This window comes from Psammomys obesus, unplaced genomic scaffold, assembly GCF_907164565.1.
Source record: "Psammomys obesus unplaced genomic scaffold, mPsaObe1.curated_primary_1811, whole genome shotgun sequence".
Taxonomy (NCBI): domain Eukaryota; kingdom Metazoa; phylum Chordata; class Mammalia; order Rodentia; family Muridae; genus Psammomys; species Psammomys obesus.
The window spans coordinates 47,114,301-47,127,384 of NW_026587216.1; the positions used below are offsets into that span (position 1 = coordinate 47,114,301).

General features: G+C 37.7%; 1 protein-coding gene across 1 annotated transcript in view; it reads right to left on the minus strand.

Moving 5' to 3' along the window:
- Nucleotides 1–500: 500 nt before the first annotated feature.
- Nucleotides 501–13,084, minus strand: part of Cnbd1 (cyclic nucleotide binding domain containing 1) — a 411,690-nt gene continuing 399,106 nt past the window's right edge. The window contains 1 exon segment of the mRNA XM_055603581.1: nt 501–617. Coding sequence (XP_055459556.1) covers nt 501–617 — 117 coding nt within the window.

Consider the following 13,084-nt stretch of genomic DNA (forward strand, 5'->3'; position numbering starts at 1 on the left):
CTCAGAATGAGAGTCCTCCCGGCGCTGCCATCTTGCCCCGCCGCCCTAAGTTTAAGATTTTAATAAAAGCTGCAGAGTTTCAGAGGCAAATATTTTAGTTTTAATTTTATATGCAGTTCAATGAAGTAAAATGTAGTATTTTATTTAAATACTTCTACTTAGAATTTTTATGTAGGAGACTATTTTACTTAAAAATTTGGAGCCTTTTAAAATGATTGCTATGAAAAAATATTACTTATCTTCTTTTATGACATAGTATCTCACAAAGAAAAACCTATGAAATATAAAAAAAATAGTTATACTAAAGAAAATATACTGAGAAGTAATATATAAATAAATTGCTAGGATAATTATTAGTATAAGCTGTAGGGAGTAAAACAAATACCTAATAGTTTTACATATGATTATAAATATTTAAAGTGATTTAAAGCTAAATTAAAGCATGATAAAGCATCTGAACATTGATGATGGAAGCAGCAGCTCTGACTAGCCTGGTATCTTTAATAAGTGACGTGAGCTTCCTTGAGATTTCTGGAGTGGCTTGTCCAGGTGTGTTCCCATTTTCCAAAGCCAGGAACAACCCCGTTATAGAACAAGGTTTTCTCAATTGTCTTACTCTATAAAAAAAAAAAAAAGGACATTGTAAAGAATAGCTAATCCTATCATCCTTAAATATTAATGTTATAATAATAATAGCATAAATTCCATATAAAAGCAATTAAGTATCATAGGGCTTTTGAGGCAATAAGTTTCAAATGACCAAAATATATAAAATATGTAACTGTAAAATTTTGTATTTTCATAATTTCTATTTTTCTATTTCTATTTTTAATATTTCTCTAATTTATTATTTTATATTTTAAAACATTTTTTAATTTATTTTTATTTTTCTACCAGATATTCAAAGAAGTGCTAACTCCAATTCTCCTCAAAATATTCCACAAAATAGAAGCAGAAGAAACATTACCAAACTCATTCTATGAAGCCACGGTCACCTTGATACTTAAACCACACAAAGACCCAACAAAAAAAGAGAACTTCAGACCTATGTCTCTTATGAACATTGATGCAAAAATACTCAATAAAATATTGGCAAACCGAATCTAAGAACAAATAAAAGATATCATCCTCCATAACCAAATAGGCTTCATCCCAGGCATGCAAGGGTAGTTCAATATATGGAAATCCATCAATGTAATCCACCACATAAACAAACTGAAGGAAGGAGAAAAACCACAAGATCATCTCCTTAGATGCCGAAAAAGCATTTGACAAAATCCAACACCCATTCATGTTTAAAGTCTTGGAGAGATCAAGAATACAAGGCACATATCTAAACATAGTAAAGGCGATATACAGCAAGCCTATAGCCAACATCAAACTCAATGGAGAGAAACTTAAATCAATCCCACTGAAATCAGGGACAAGACAAGGCTGCCCACTCTCTGTGTATCTCTTCAACATAGTATTTGAAGTCTAAGCTAAAGTAAAAAGACAAATAAAGACAACCAAACTAAAGACAACAAATCGGAACAGAACAGACCTATTTCACGATAGTCTACATGAATGACCCCAAAAATGCAACCAGAGAACTTCTTCAGCTGATATTGCTATTTTTATTAATTACAGTTTATTCATTTTGTATCCCAGCTGTGTCCCCCTGCCTCTTTCCCTCCCAATACCTCCCTCCCTCCCTCTTCTCCACCTGTGTCTCTCCCCAAGTCCACTGATAGGGGAGATCTTCCTCTCCTTCCCTCTGATCCTAGTCTGTCAGGTCTCATCAGGACTGGCTGCATTGTCTTCCTGTGGCCTGGTAAGGCTGCTCCCCCCTCAGGGAGATGATCAAAGAGTAGGCCAATCAGTTCATGTCAGAGACAGTCCCTGATCCCAATTACTTGGAACCAACTTGGACACTGAACTGCCATGGGCTACATCTGTGCAGGGGTTCTAGGTTATCTCCATAAATGTTCCTTGGTTGGACTATCAGTCTCAGAAAAGACCCCTGTGCCCAGACTTTTAGGATCTGTTCCTCTCCTTGTGGAGCTCCTGTCACCTCCAGGTCTTTTTATCTCTCCCTTCTTTCATAAGATTCCCTGTACTCTGCCCAAAGTTTGGCTATGAGTCTCAGCATCTGCTTTGATACCCTGCAGGATAGAGCCCTTCAGAGGCCCTCTGTGGTAGACTCCTATCCTCTTCCCTCTTTTCTCCCTCCTCCGATGTCCATCCTCTTTGCCTTTCTTAATGGGGATTGAGCATGTTAGCCAGAGTCCCCTTCTTGATTAGCTTCCTTAGGTGTAGAGATTTTAGTATGATTACCCTACACTATTTTTAAAAATAGCATTAAGTGTGGGCTCATGTGTACTCATGTGGGTATGTATGTGTGGGTATCTATCTACGTGTTTCGAGGACAGCCTTTGGCCCCTTCTTCCTACCTTATTGATTCAAGATAGTGAAAGCAAATTATCAGGCTTTGGGAAAAACATTACCTGCTTGACCCATCTCATGAGCCCCTAGAACATCTCAAGGCCATTAACTTTCATAGTTCCTAGATTTGATATTAACTTTTATTTCTTTTACCTTTGAGTTTAATATAATTAAATTAAATCATTTCCCCTACCCTTTACTCTCCATAAACTCTTCTATTTATTTCTCCTTGCTCTTCTTTCAAATTCATGGCCTCTTTCTACTAATTGTTATTAAGTGCATATGTACATATATTAAATATAACATGCTCAGTCTGTGCATACTGTTATCCATGTTCTGTATGTTTACAGGGATGACCAGTAGGCAATGAAATGGTGTGTTCTTCTTTGAGAAAACTATCACATTCTTGGTATTACCAATTGCCTATGGCTCTTTCCTGTGTCCACGTGGCCCTGTCTGTTGCTGTTGCCCTTGTTCAGCTTGTGTCTAGGCAGTTACATTGGTGAGATCTTATGGGTGCAGCTTCTGAGGTTACTAAGAGACAGATCTACAGCAAAGTCCTTCAACGTTTGGCACTTACAGTCCTACTCTCTTTTCATCAGTCTTCCCTAAGCTTTAGATGAAGTCATGGATTAACTTTTATTTATTTATTTTAAAATTTCATTTTATTTTTATTAATTACAGCTTATTCACTTTGTATCCCTGCTGTAGCCCCATTCCTTGTCTCCTCCCCATTACACCCTTTTTCCCTCTTCTCCTCCCATGTCCCTCCCCAAGTCCACTAATAGGGGAGATCCTATTTCCCTTCCATCAGACCCTAGCCTATCATGTCTCATCAGGACTGGCTACATTGTCTTTCTTAGTGGTCTGCTAAGGCTGCTTCCACCTCTGGTGAGGTGATCAAAGAGCCAGCCACTGAAATCATGTCAGACACAGCTCCTGTTCCCATTACTAGGAAACCCACTTGGACACTGAGCTGCCATGGGCTACATCTGTGCAGGGATTCTAGGTTATCTCCATGCATGGTCCTTGGTTGGAGTATTAGTCTCAGAAAAGACCCCTGTGCCCAGATTTTTTGGTTCTGTTGCTCTCCTTGTGCAGTTCCTGTCCCCTCCAGGTCTTTCTATCTCCCCTTTCTTTCATAAGATTCCCTGAACTCTGGCCAAAGTTTAGCTATGATTCTCAGCATATGTTTTGATATCCTTCCTGGTAGAGTCTTTCAGAGTCGCTCTGTGGTAGGCTCCTGTACTGTTCCCTGTTTTCTCCCTCTTCCAATGTCCATCCCATTTGCCTTTCTGAATGAAGATTGAGCATCTTACCCAGGGTCCTCCTTATTGATTAGCTTCCTTAGGTGTACAGATTTTAGTATGATTATCCTATATGTCTAATATCTACTTATAAGTGAGTATATACCATGTATGTCTTTCTGCTTCTGGGATAACCTCACTCAGGATGATCTTTTCTAGTTCCCACCATTTGCCTGAAAAGTTCATGTTTTCCTTGTTTTAAATTGCTAAATAGTATTCCATTGTGTAAATGTACCACAATTTCTGTATTTATTCCTCAACTGAGGGACATTTGCTCAACCATGTTCAAAGCATCTTTATTTGTAATAGCCAGAAGCTGGAAACAACCCAGATGGATTAAGTTTTTAGTACTCAGTGCCTTCATCATGTATTCTCTATATGATGCCTATTTAGAAGTTTCATAGATCCTGAACTGTGCCTGATCAGTGCACTGAGTGAATGGAGACATGTAAGCCTAAGTTCATAAAACATCTGAGGTTGAGAGAACTCCCACACTGCCTGTCTGTGTGAATGAAAAACTGTAGTTAGAGCAAAAGGAAACCATTCTTAACTTGACTAGGCAATAGGCTGAAGTATGCACTTTTGTGGTGCATTATAGCAGTGACTAAGCATTATTTGTACAATGAAAGAAATAAGAAAATCTGGAGAAAGGCATTCATATTTTAAAAGCATATCTTATTCTATGCCTGATTTTATTTTTATTCTGCTTTTTACTATAAGAAACATATAGTTTCTGCTTCTGGATCATCTCACTCTGGACAATCTTTTCTAGTTCCCACCATTTGCCTGCAAATTTCATGATTGCTGAGTTTAATACCATTGTGTAAATGTGCCACAATTTCTGTATCCATTCCTCAGTTGAGGGAAATATGGGTTGTTTCCAGGTTCTGGCTTTGACAAATAAAGGTGCTATGAACATGGTTGAACAAATGCCCTTGTGTACTTGTTCATATTTTGGATATATGCTTAGGAGTGGTATAGCTGGATCTTGAGGTAGCATTATTCCTAATTTTGTGAAAACTTAGGTTTCCAACAAGGGCCTTGCAAAGATCAATACTCCAACCAAGGACCATGCATGGAGATAACCTAGAGCCCTTGCTCAGATGTAGCCCATGTAGCTCAGTGTCCAAGTGGGTCCCTAGTGATGGGAGCAGGGACTGTCTCTGACATGAACTCAGTGGCTGGCTCTTTGATCACCTCCCCCTGAGGGGAGAGCAGCTGTACCAGGCCATAGAGGAAGACATTGCAGCCAGTCCTGATGAGACCTGATATGCTAGGGTCAGAGGGAAGGGGAGGAGGACCTACCCTATTAGTGGACTAAAGGAGGGCCATGGGAGAAGAAGGAGAAGGAGAAATTAATTAATTAATTAAAATTAAACACAAAGTCAAAAAAGAAATGGATAATTAAAAACAAATTTATAAGTAAGCAAATGGAGTAGGTTTATGTTATATAAAATGTTTTTTTTAACTCTTATAACAGTAGTGAAAGATATATGGGGAGTTTTTGATTTTTAAATGAGAATAGTAAGGTTTTTTTAATAAAAATTTTTAACTCTCATGAATCATATCAATAACTTCATTACAGCTTGACATAAGTAAACATAATAATTATATTTTAACTCCTGAAAAAGAAATAGTTCCCAACTAGTAAAACAAATGTCCATAAAAAATTTGGACTCAATAGTACTCAAATTAACATTAACTTAATTGAAGATATAATATAATTATGTTGAAACTGTAGCTGATCTCAAAAAACTAAATATGGTTCATTCTGTTATAGCACAATTTTGTTCATTTTTTTTCTCATTAATTCACTAAGCTATTACTATTGTGCTAAGTGTGGTAATTTCATTCTTGTATCATAATTCTTTATTTGAAAGTTTGATGTGCTTTTTCTTTCTACTTATCCTACCATGAAGTTATTTCTCATTCAAGTGATTCAAATTATTACACATTAACTCAGCAACTCTGTTCCTGCAAATTCTGGAATACTTTTACATTTTAACTGCAATGGATTAGCAGAATTTCTGTAGTAACTTGAAATTACCAATCCAGATATGCCAGGGGACTGTCACATTATATCTTCAAACTCAAAAGAACAAGTATTATTTATATAAAGTTGATAATAAGGAGAACCACAATATTGTTTCTACAAGAGCTATCCCAGGGGAACTGAAACATATTAAACACTTAGAACCAGTGTTCAGGAGCCTGGAGATTCCAAAACTAAGGCTCAGAGAATTTATGAGAAGAAATGAGCCTTCAGATCCATGGAAGTCAATCACTTATTTTAAACCAACGCCCTCTTCTTTCTGACACCATAAAATAAGAACACAGAATAACTTAAAGCTGAATATGTTATAGTTAAAAACAGACAAATAAACAAACACAGTGCAGGAGGAAGTATATTGACTAATAGTGTCCCAGGATGTCAGAGGATTATGTTAATGAAAAAAATATGGGCCATCAATTCTGAAACAAGTGGCAATAGAAAGACTAGCTTTTTGCAAGTAATACGTAACTGAATTATATTTCTGTTTTTATTCATATTTTCTCTTTGATAAAATGATTAGTAGTGTCTATAATTAAAGATACAGTGTATACAGAGAAGACAATGGAGCAGAAATACTGCTTCAGTAGATGTTATGGCATGTTAGCACTGAATATCAGTTTGACCCCAAATGCAATTAAGTTCCAAAATCCATGTTTAATTATTTTAATCACTGTAACTGGAATTCTGGACATCTGACAGAAAGCAATTTTGGTCCTCAGTTTAAGAAGAGACAGTTCATCATGGATGGAAAGTCATGTAGTTGAATGGTAGGAAGTTTGTCACATCCTGTTTGTTGGGTTAAACAACAACAACAAAAAGTAGAGCTCTTAATGTTCAGCCTGGAACTGCAGCCCAGGGGATGATGATGACCACATTCAGGATGAGCCCTTCATACTCAGCTAAGCCTCGCTGGAAATGCCACCAAAGTCCCCATCAGAATTATATCTCCTGGATGGTTTTAAACACACTCGAGCAGACTACCAAAAATAACCTTCACAACTACTTTACAAATGCCATTGCTCCCATTGATTATGGGAGATGTTCCTTTATGAAGAAGTATAGATAGACACTTCTTGATGGTCAAATGCAGCATAAACATAATAATGTAGTTTTAGGAAAAAGAACAATCACTCAGAGATCCATAAATTTATTCATCATAGAGCATTTTAAAAGTATCAATTCTTTAATGTTCTAAGTCAAATTAAATCTAGTGAAGAAAATGGAATCTCTGGACTCAGGAGAACTTGGAGTTGATGATTCTTGGATAGCTTTTTTCTTTTTTCTTTCTTTTTTTTTTTTTTAGTCAAGAACAGTGTGGGTGTCATGGATGTAATGAAGTCTAAGCCTTTGAGGAGGAACATCTGGAATCTTTCAGGGTCATCAATGACATGTTCTACAATGAGGCTCCTCACGATCTGCCCAGGTTGCCTAGCTCTACTGTTTGTGAGACAAATGTCTGTTCTGCAATTATTTCTCTTCCATGTGCCACGCCAGTCACACAGGGAACATACAACCCCAGTGCCTTCTGATATTTTGTAAGGTGATCTCTATTCCTACATTCTTGTCTTTTATAAACCAAATGAAATAATTTTGTCTCTTTTTCTAGTCTTATTGCAGATGTTAAAACTTTGATTAACATAGTAAAACTACGAGTAACATATTGCTGAATGGTGAAAAGTTCAGTCACCTTAAGTTTATGGTTTTTGTTTTACTAATTAACTATGCTTGACTTTCTGAAATATACATATATAACCTGTGCCTGCCACAAAGACTTTCACCTGATCACCTGATTTATGCCTCCATATCACCCTGCACCACCTGATTAAACTTTAAGCTCTTGCTATCCCTCTCCTCCATTATTTCCTATCACACATGGGTTAGAATATTCTTTATGACTATGCTCTTTACTTGATTACAAGATCATGGTTCCCAAAATGTCCCTAAGTAGCTTTTTCACACACAGTTCATTTTGGTTAAACCTCCTTAACCCATGTTTCCTAATCCGCATCACTCCACTATCTGCTTGAATCTATTTTAATCTAGTATTTTACCTCTGTACTTCTACCTTTTTCAGGTGACCTACCCCACTCCTCAAATGCATATCCCCTTCGGTACATTACTAGTTTCCTGAATGATGCAAGTACTTCAGGTAAAACAGAAGATTTGAAATTAGTAATCATATATAAGCTAGAATATTAGTGACTTTTATTTGGGGGCCTGGATGACCTCACCCAATGTAGTGTTTCAAATTCTAATAATTTATTTGCAAATTGCATGACTTCAGTTTTCTTTAAAACTGAGTATTATTCTATTGTGTATGTGCACCACATTTTCACAATCCATTTACCATTTGATGAGCATGATGAATCTATTTCCAAACTACTGTTAATAAACTGGCAATAAACATGAATGTGTAGTGATTTCGATAGTAGGATATAAAGTATATGGGATATATACTCAGGATGGTATATCTGGGTCATATTTTAATTCTCTTTCCAAGGGCTTTTTTTATTTTTTTTGAGAAATCTTCACACTCATTTTCAAAGTTACTCTACTAGTTTATATTCCTTCTGCAGTGTGACTTGATTCTTTTTTACCACATCCATGAAAGCATGCTCTGTCATTTCTATTACTGATGGTCATTCTGACTGGAATGAGATGAAGTCCTAAGGCATTTTTAACCTTCATCTCCCTGGCAACAAAGGATGATGAACATTTAAAAAGTATTTAAGAGCCATTTGTATGTATTTTTGGCAATTTTCTCTTCAGATCCATAAACCTGTTTTTAATTGGATACTTTGTTTTCTTTATATTTAGGAGTTTTATCTTTTTAGTATTTTAGACAATAATCGTCTGCCAGGGATATACTTGGTAATGGTTTTCTCCCATTCTGTTGGGTGCCTACTCACTCTATTGTTCATTTCCTTTACAGGTAGCTTTCCAAATTATTGATCAGGGAGTCCCCAGATGCACCAAATCAAGATATTCTATTGATATTTCCCCTGGTTGCTCATAAGAACCATATGGTAAGATTCCATTGTTGACGATAGTTCAGACTTTGATTTCAGGAAATGAAGAAATCAATCCTGAACTAAGGAAGAAACACTCTCTCTGCTACATATCTTTCACAGTGCTTGAGATTTCGATATAGAATCCTGGGGGAGAAAAATAACTTTAATAATCTTATCCTGTGCTGGGCAATATGGACCCACCAGTCAAGATGTTCCCACCAGTCAAGATGTTCCCACTGGTGAACAGAACCACTATTGGTGAACAGTGGCACAGCTTTCTTCATGGGATCTGAGACCTTCTCCACAGGAGGGAGTTCATGCCTGGTACTATAAAGAGGGTCAAAACCTATAACTAGGGAAGCTACAGGCACTAAGAGAGAATCTATTGATGGTAATTGATAACCATTGATAGATGATTATGTCACTAAACTTTCTAATGAATATTTGTATTTATAGTCATTGATTTGTGGTGTTTTCACCCTTGATCAGAGAAGTTTGTTTTCATAGAGAGTAGTGCTTAATGTCAAGACTCATAACCATTCAAAATGCTGATAATAAGTGACTGTATCAGAAAAAAAATGCTGAAAATAAGTAACATCTGTATCAGGAGACATAGTGGAAGAGTGGATGAAAAGAATGTCAGAGCCAAAGGATATGGAGAAATGCTGAGAAAGACTGGCCTCTGTTTATGACGTGGCTGTTTATATGTGTACTCATAGAAACTATTTTTACCTGCAAATGATTAAAATAATTATAAATTTCAACTGGAAAGCAAAGGGGTCCCTGATGCCCTGCTTCCAGTTGCAGAGCCATGGCAATGTACGGCTACTGAATTAGTTCAGTGTTCTTAACTCCCTCCACACCGAGGCATAATCGTCATCACCACCCGCCTATGCAGCATTATTCTGCACTCACCGATCAGTGAACTCCCGAACTGCTCTCCCCTCAGTCCTCAGAACCTCAACTGAACCTTCTGTCCCCGTGAACTTGAAGACTCATTGGAGGGGACTCATCCCCTTCCATGCCCTATGTCTGGCTAGATCTCCCAGTCAAATGCCTTAGGACGCGCGAGCTGCAGCATGTGCCATAAGGGTATTGTCTTTTGCAGCATTATGCCTTAGCTGGAAAACACGGCTACAGTTGCCAAACTGTGATAAGAACTTGAAAACTGACAAAATAATAACTGCTATAACGAGTTCAGGGGTGAGTGTTGGGTGGATACTGAGGAAAGGGAAACAGAGCTTACAATAGACACTTGATTTGAACACTTCATTTATGGTTTGAATTAGGTGCAGAAATGTATGGATTTACCGCTTTGGTATGAAAATGGACAAACTGCAGAGCAGCCTCCAAGCGGAGCCTCTACTTTGCAAAGAGTAGGCTTTTCCTATTAAAAACCCAACCATACTAATCATGCCATTGGTATAAAGCAATGCAGTGAGCGGTGAGGACAAAGCTGGCCAAGGTAAACACAACAGATGAAATCTGTCTACATCTTCCCACACTGTTAGAAGCATATCCCAGTGTTAATTGCCTGTGAGTTTCTGATGACAAAACTTGGCCCACCAAATATTTCATTCTCAGAAGGGATTAACTTACTCACATTTCCTATTTTTCCATCAACAACAAATCAGTCTGGGGATGAGGGCTAATTTCGTTTTCAGGAGAGCTACATAGTGACTGCATTTTGATCCTCAAAACAGCACTTGGCTCACAAAATCAAAAGTGGAAAAACAAGAGATCACCAGATGATGGATGACTTTGCTTACTTTGTTACAGTTTACCCTTTCTGTCACTGAAATAAATGAAGCAAAAGCATCAAAAGCCACGAAGTACTCAAAACTCAAAGCAGTACAATGCCTCAGAACAATTTTATAGTTGTAGGCACAACTCTCTTTATACACCATAAATGTACATTGTTTCATGGGTCTTTGTGAATCTTTCAGATACACTCCACACATGTATGGAAACAAACATTCACAGAACATAGCGAAATTGAAAAATAATCCAACATTCTGCTACAAGTTCTCCACCAAGTACATCCCTGACTATGAACTATCAAACCAAGCTTGAGATTTATTTTTTATTTTAATTTTTGTTTTTATATTAATTACAGTTTATTCACTTTGTATCCCAGCTGTAGTCCCCTCAATTCTCTCCCAATTCCACCCTCCCTCTCTCATCTCCTCCCATGCCCTTCTCCAAGTCCACTGATAGCTTGAGATTTCTTTTTTTTTTTTTTAACTTTTATTTAATTACACTTTATTCATTTTGTATCCCCCGATAAGCCCCTCCCTCCTCCCCTCCCGGTCCCACCCTCCCCCCCTTTCTGCATGCATGCCCCTCCCCAAGTCCACTGATAGGGGAGGTCTTCCTCGCCTTCTTTCTGATCTTAGTCTATCAGTTCTCATCAGAAGTGGCTGCATTGTCAGGGTTCTAGGTTATCTCCACGGATAGTCCTTGGTTAGAGTATGAGTCTCTAGGAAGTTCCCTGTGTTCAAATTTTCTTGTTCTGTTGCTCTCCTTGTGGAGTTCCTGTCCTCTCCAGCTCTTACTATTTCCCACTTCTTACATAAAATTCCATTCACTCTGCCCGTCAGTTGGCCATCAGGCTCAGCATCTGCTTTGACAGCTTGAGATTTCAATTGTCAAAATGGAGATCTCCAGGCACCCTGAGAGTAAGATCAGAAGGCTCTTGTACTGATGAAATCGGCAAGCAATTGCCATGCTTTTGTAAACAAGCTTGCTTAATCTGGAATTTTCAGAGACTAAACCCTCTTGAACATTCTTTCGCTTTGCTGTAACTTTAATTTTTTAACTGCAGGGTGTGCCTGTCAAGAGATTTCACTTGTATTCTGGCTTGACTTTCTCCACAATGCCACTACATACATAATTCATGTCAGCCTTTGATTCCTAAATATAAAATAAACAGGCATATACCAACTCCTAGGACACATTCTGTCCCTCTAAGGATAGTGTTTAACTCATCTAACATTCTAAATTTTCACCTCAGAGTCCTTAAGAATTCATTGGAAATGATCCTGACTCTCACCACTGAATATTTCATCCTCCTACTGAAGATTACTGGACATCTGCCCTCTGGATCTACTAATTATTCATCAGTGAACAATTTAGACTGATTATAAATGTTTAAAACTATTATTGTGAACAAGTTTTAAAATAGCTGAAGAGAGAACTTAAGATTTTTTTTGTGAGACTCAAGAGAATCTCTGAACTCAGAGACCCTTTAAAATAAAATAAAAAAAAAACAGATAAGTTAGACATGTATGGAACATAATACCACAAAACAAACATGCTAATTCTAGTCAGAAAGAATGGGTACATGACAAAGGAAGATCAGGCTAAAACCAAACTAAAATCCAGCAGGTCAGCTACCAATTTCCTTAGCCCTATTCCCACCATCTGGGAAAAGCAGTGGAATCTTCCGGGCTTTAATAGATTTGGACTGTTTCCCTTCCTTGGTTCTGCTTGAAGAACAAAGCCTTTCCTGAGCTAACCCCAGTCAGTGTGACTTTTGCTTTCCTCAGTTTACTGATATCTCGAGATCCTGAAACTCGCAACGTTCTAGGTTCTGCATCACAACTTAGATTTCACCTTCTTAACTTTATCAAAGGCCTTCCAGGCACTCCTGGCCGGGAATTGGACCAAACAGTAAATTGCTTGGCTTCAGAAACTTTCTAGAATGTTTTGATGAAAGCCCAGATGAACCATACTGCTTTCATTTTGCATCTTTACAAAATCAATGCCATGTGACTAATCCTGCCAAGCTCTGCTGCCAGCGTGACAAGCATCTGAACCTCTACTTAGCTCTAATTGTCTCTGCACCTTGGTGGCTAACCCTGGAAGAATCCTTCACTAGGTGGTTGGTTTTGAAAGGAGCCTTTTTAGAAGCTCCCTGAATTCAGGCTCTCTCCTTCAATTAATTTGTGTTTTTACCAGTTAAAGATGACTCTAGGGTCATTTTCTTTCTATTGTCCTACAGAATTGTGTGAGGCTGCTTTGTCATTGCACAAATCTCTTCAGGAATTAGTGGTGCTTTTTTACATGTTGGCTTTGTCTGAAACTTTATATGTAATCATACCCCTTTCCTTGCCAAATTTTACATTTTCCTTATCTTTTCACTTCACATGAAGCTTTCTCCCACTGCAAACCTAAGAGGAGTCAGCAGCAATCATGACACAGTTATGCTATTTTGAAATCTTCCATCAAACAAATTAGACCATTCTAACGCCAGCACCACTGGAGTTCTCAAGACTCAGGCAGGAGGA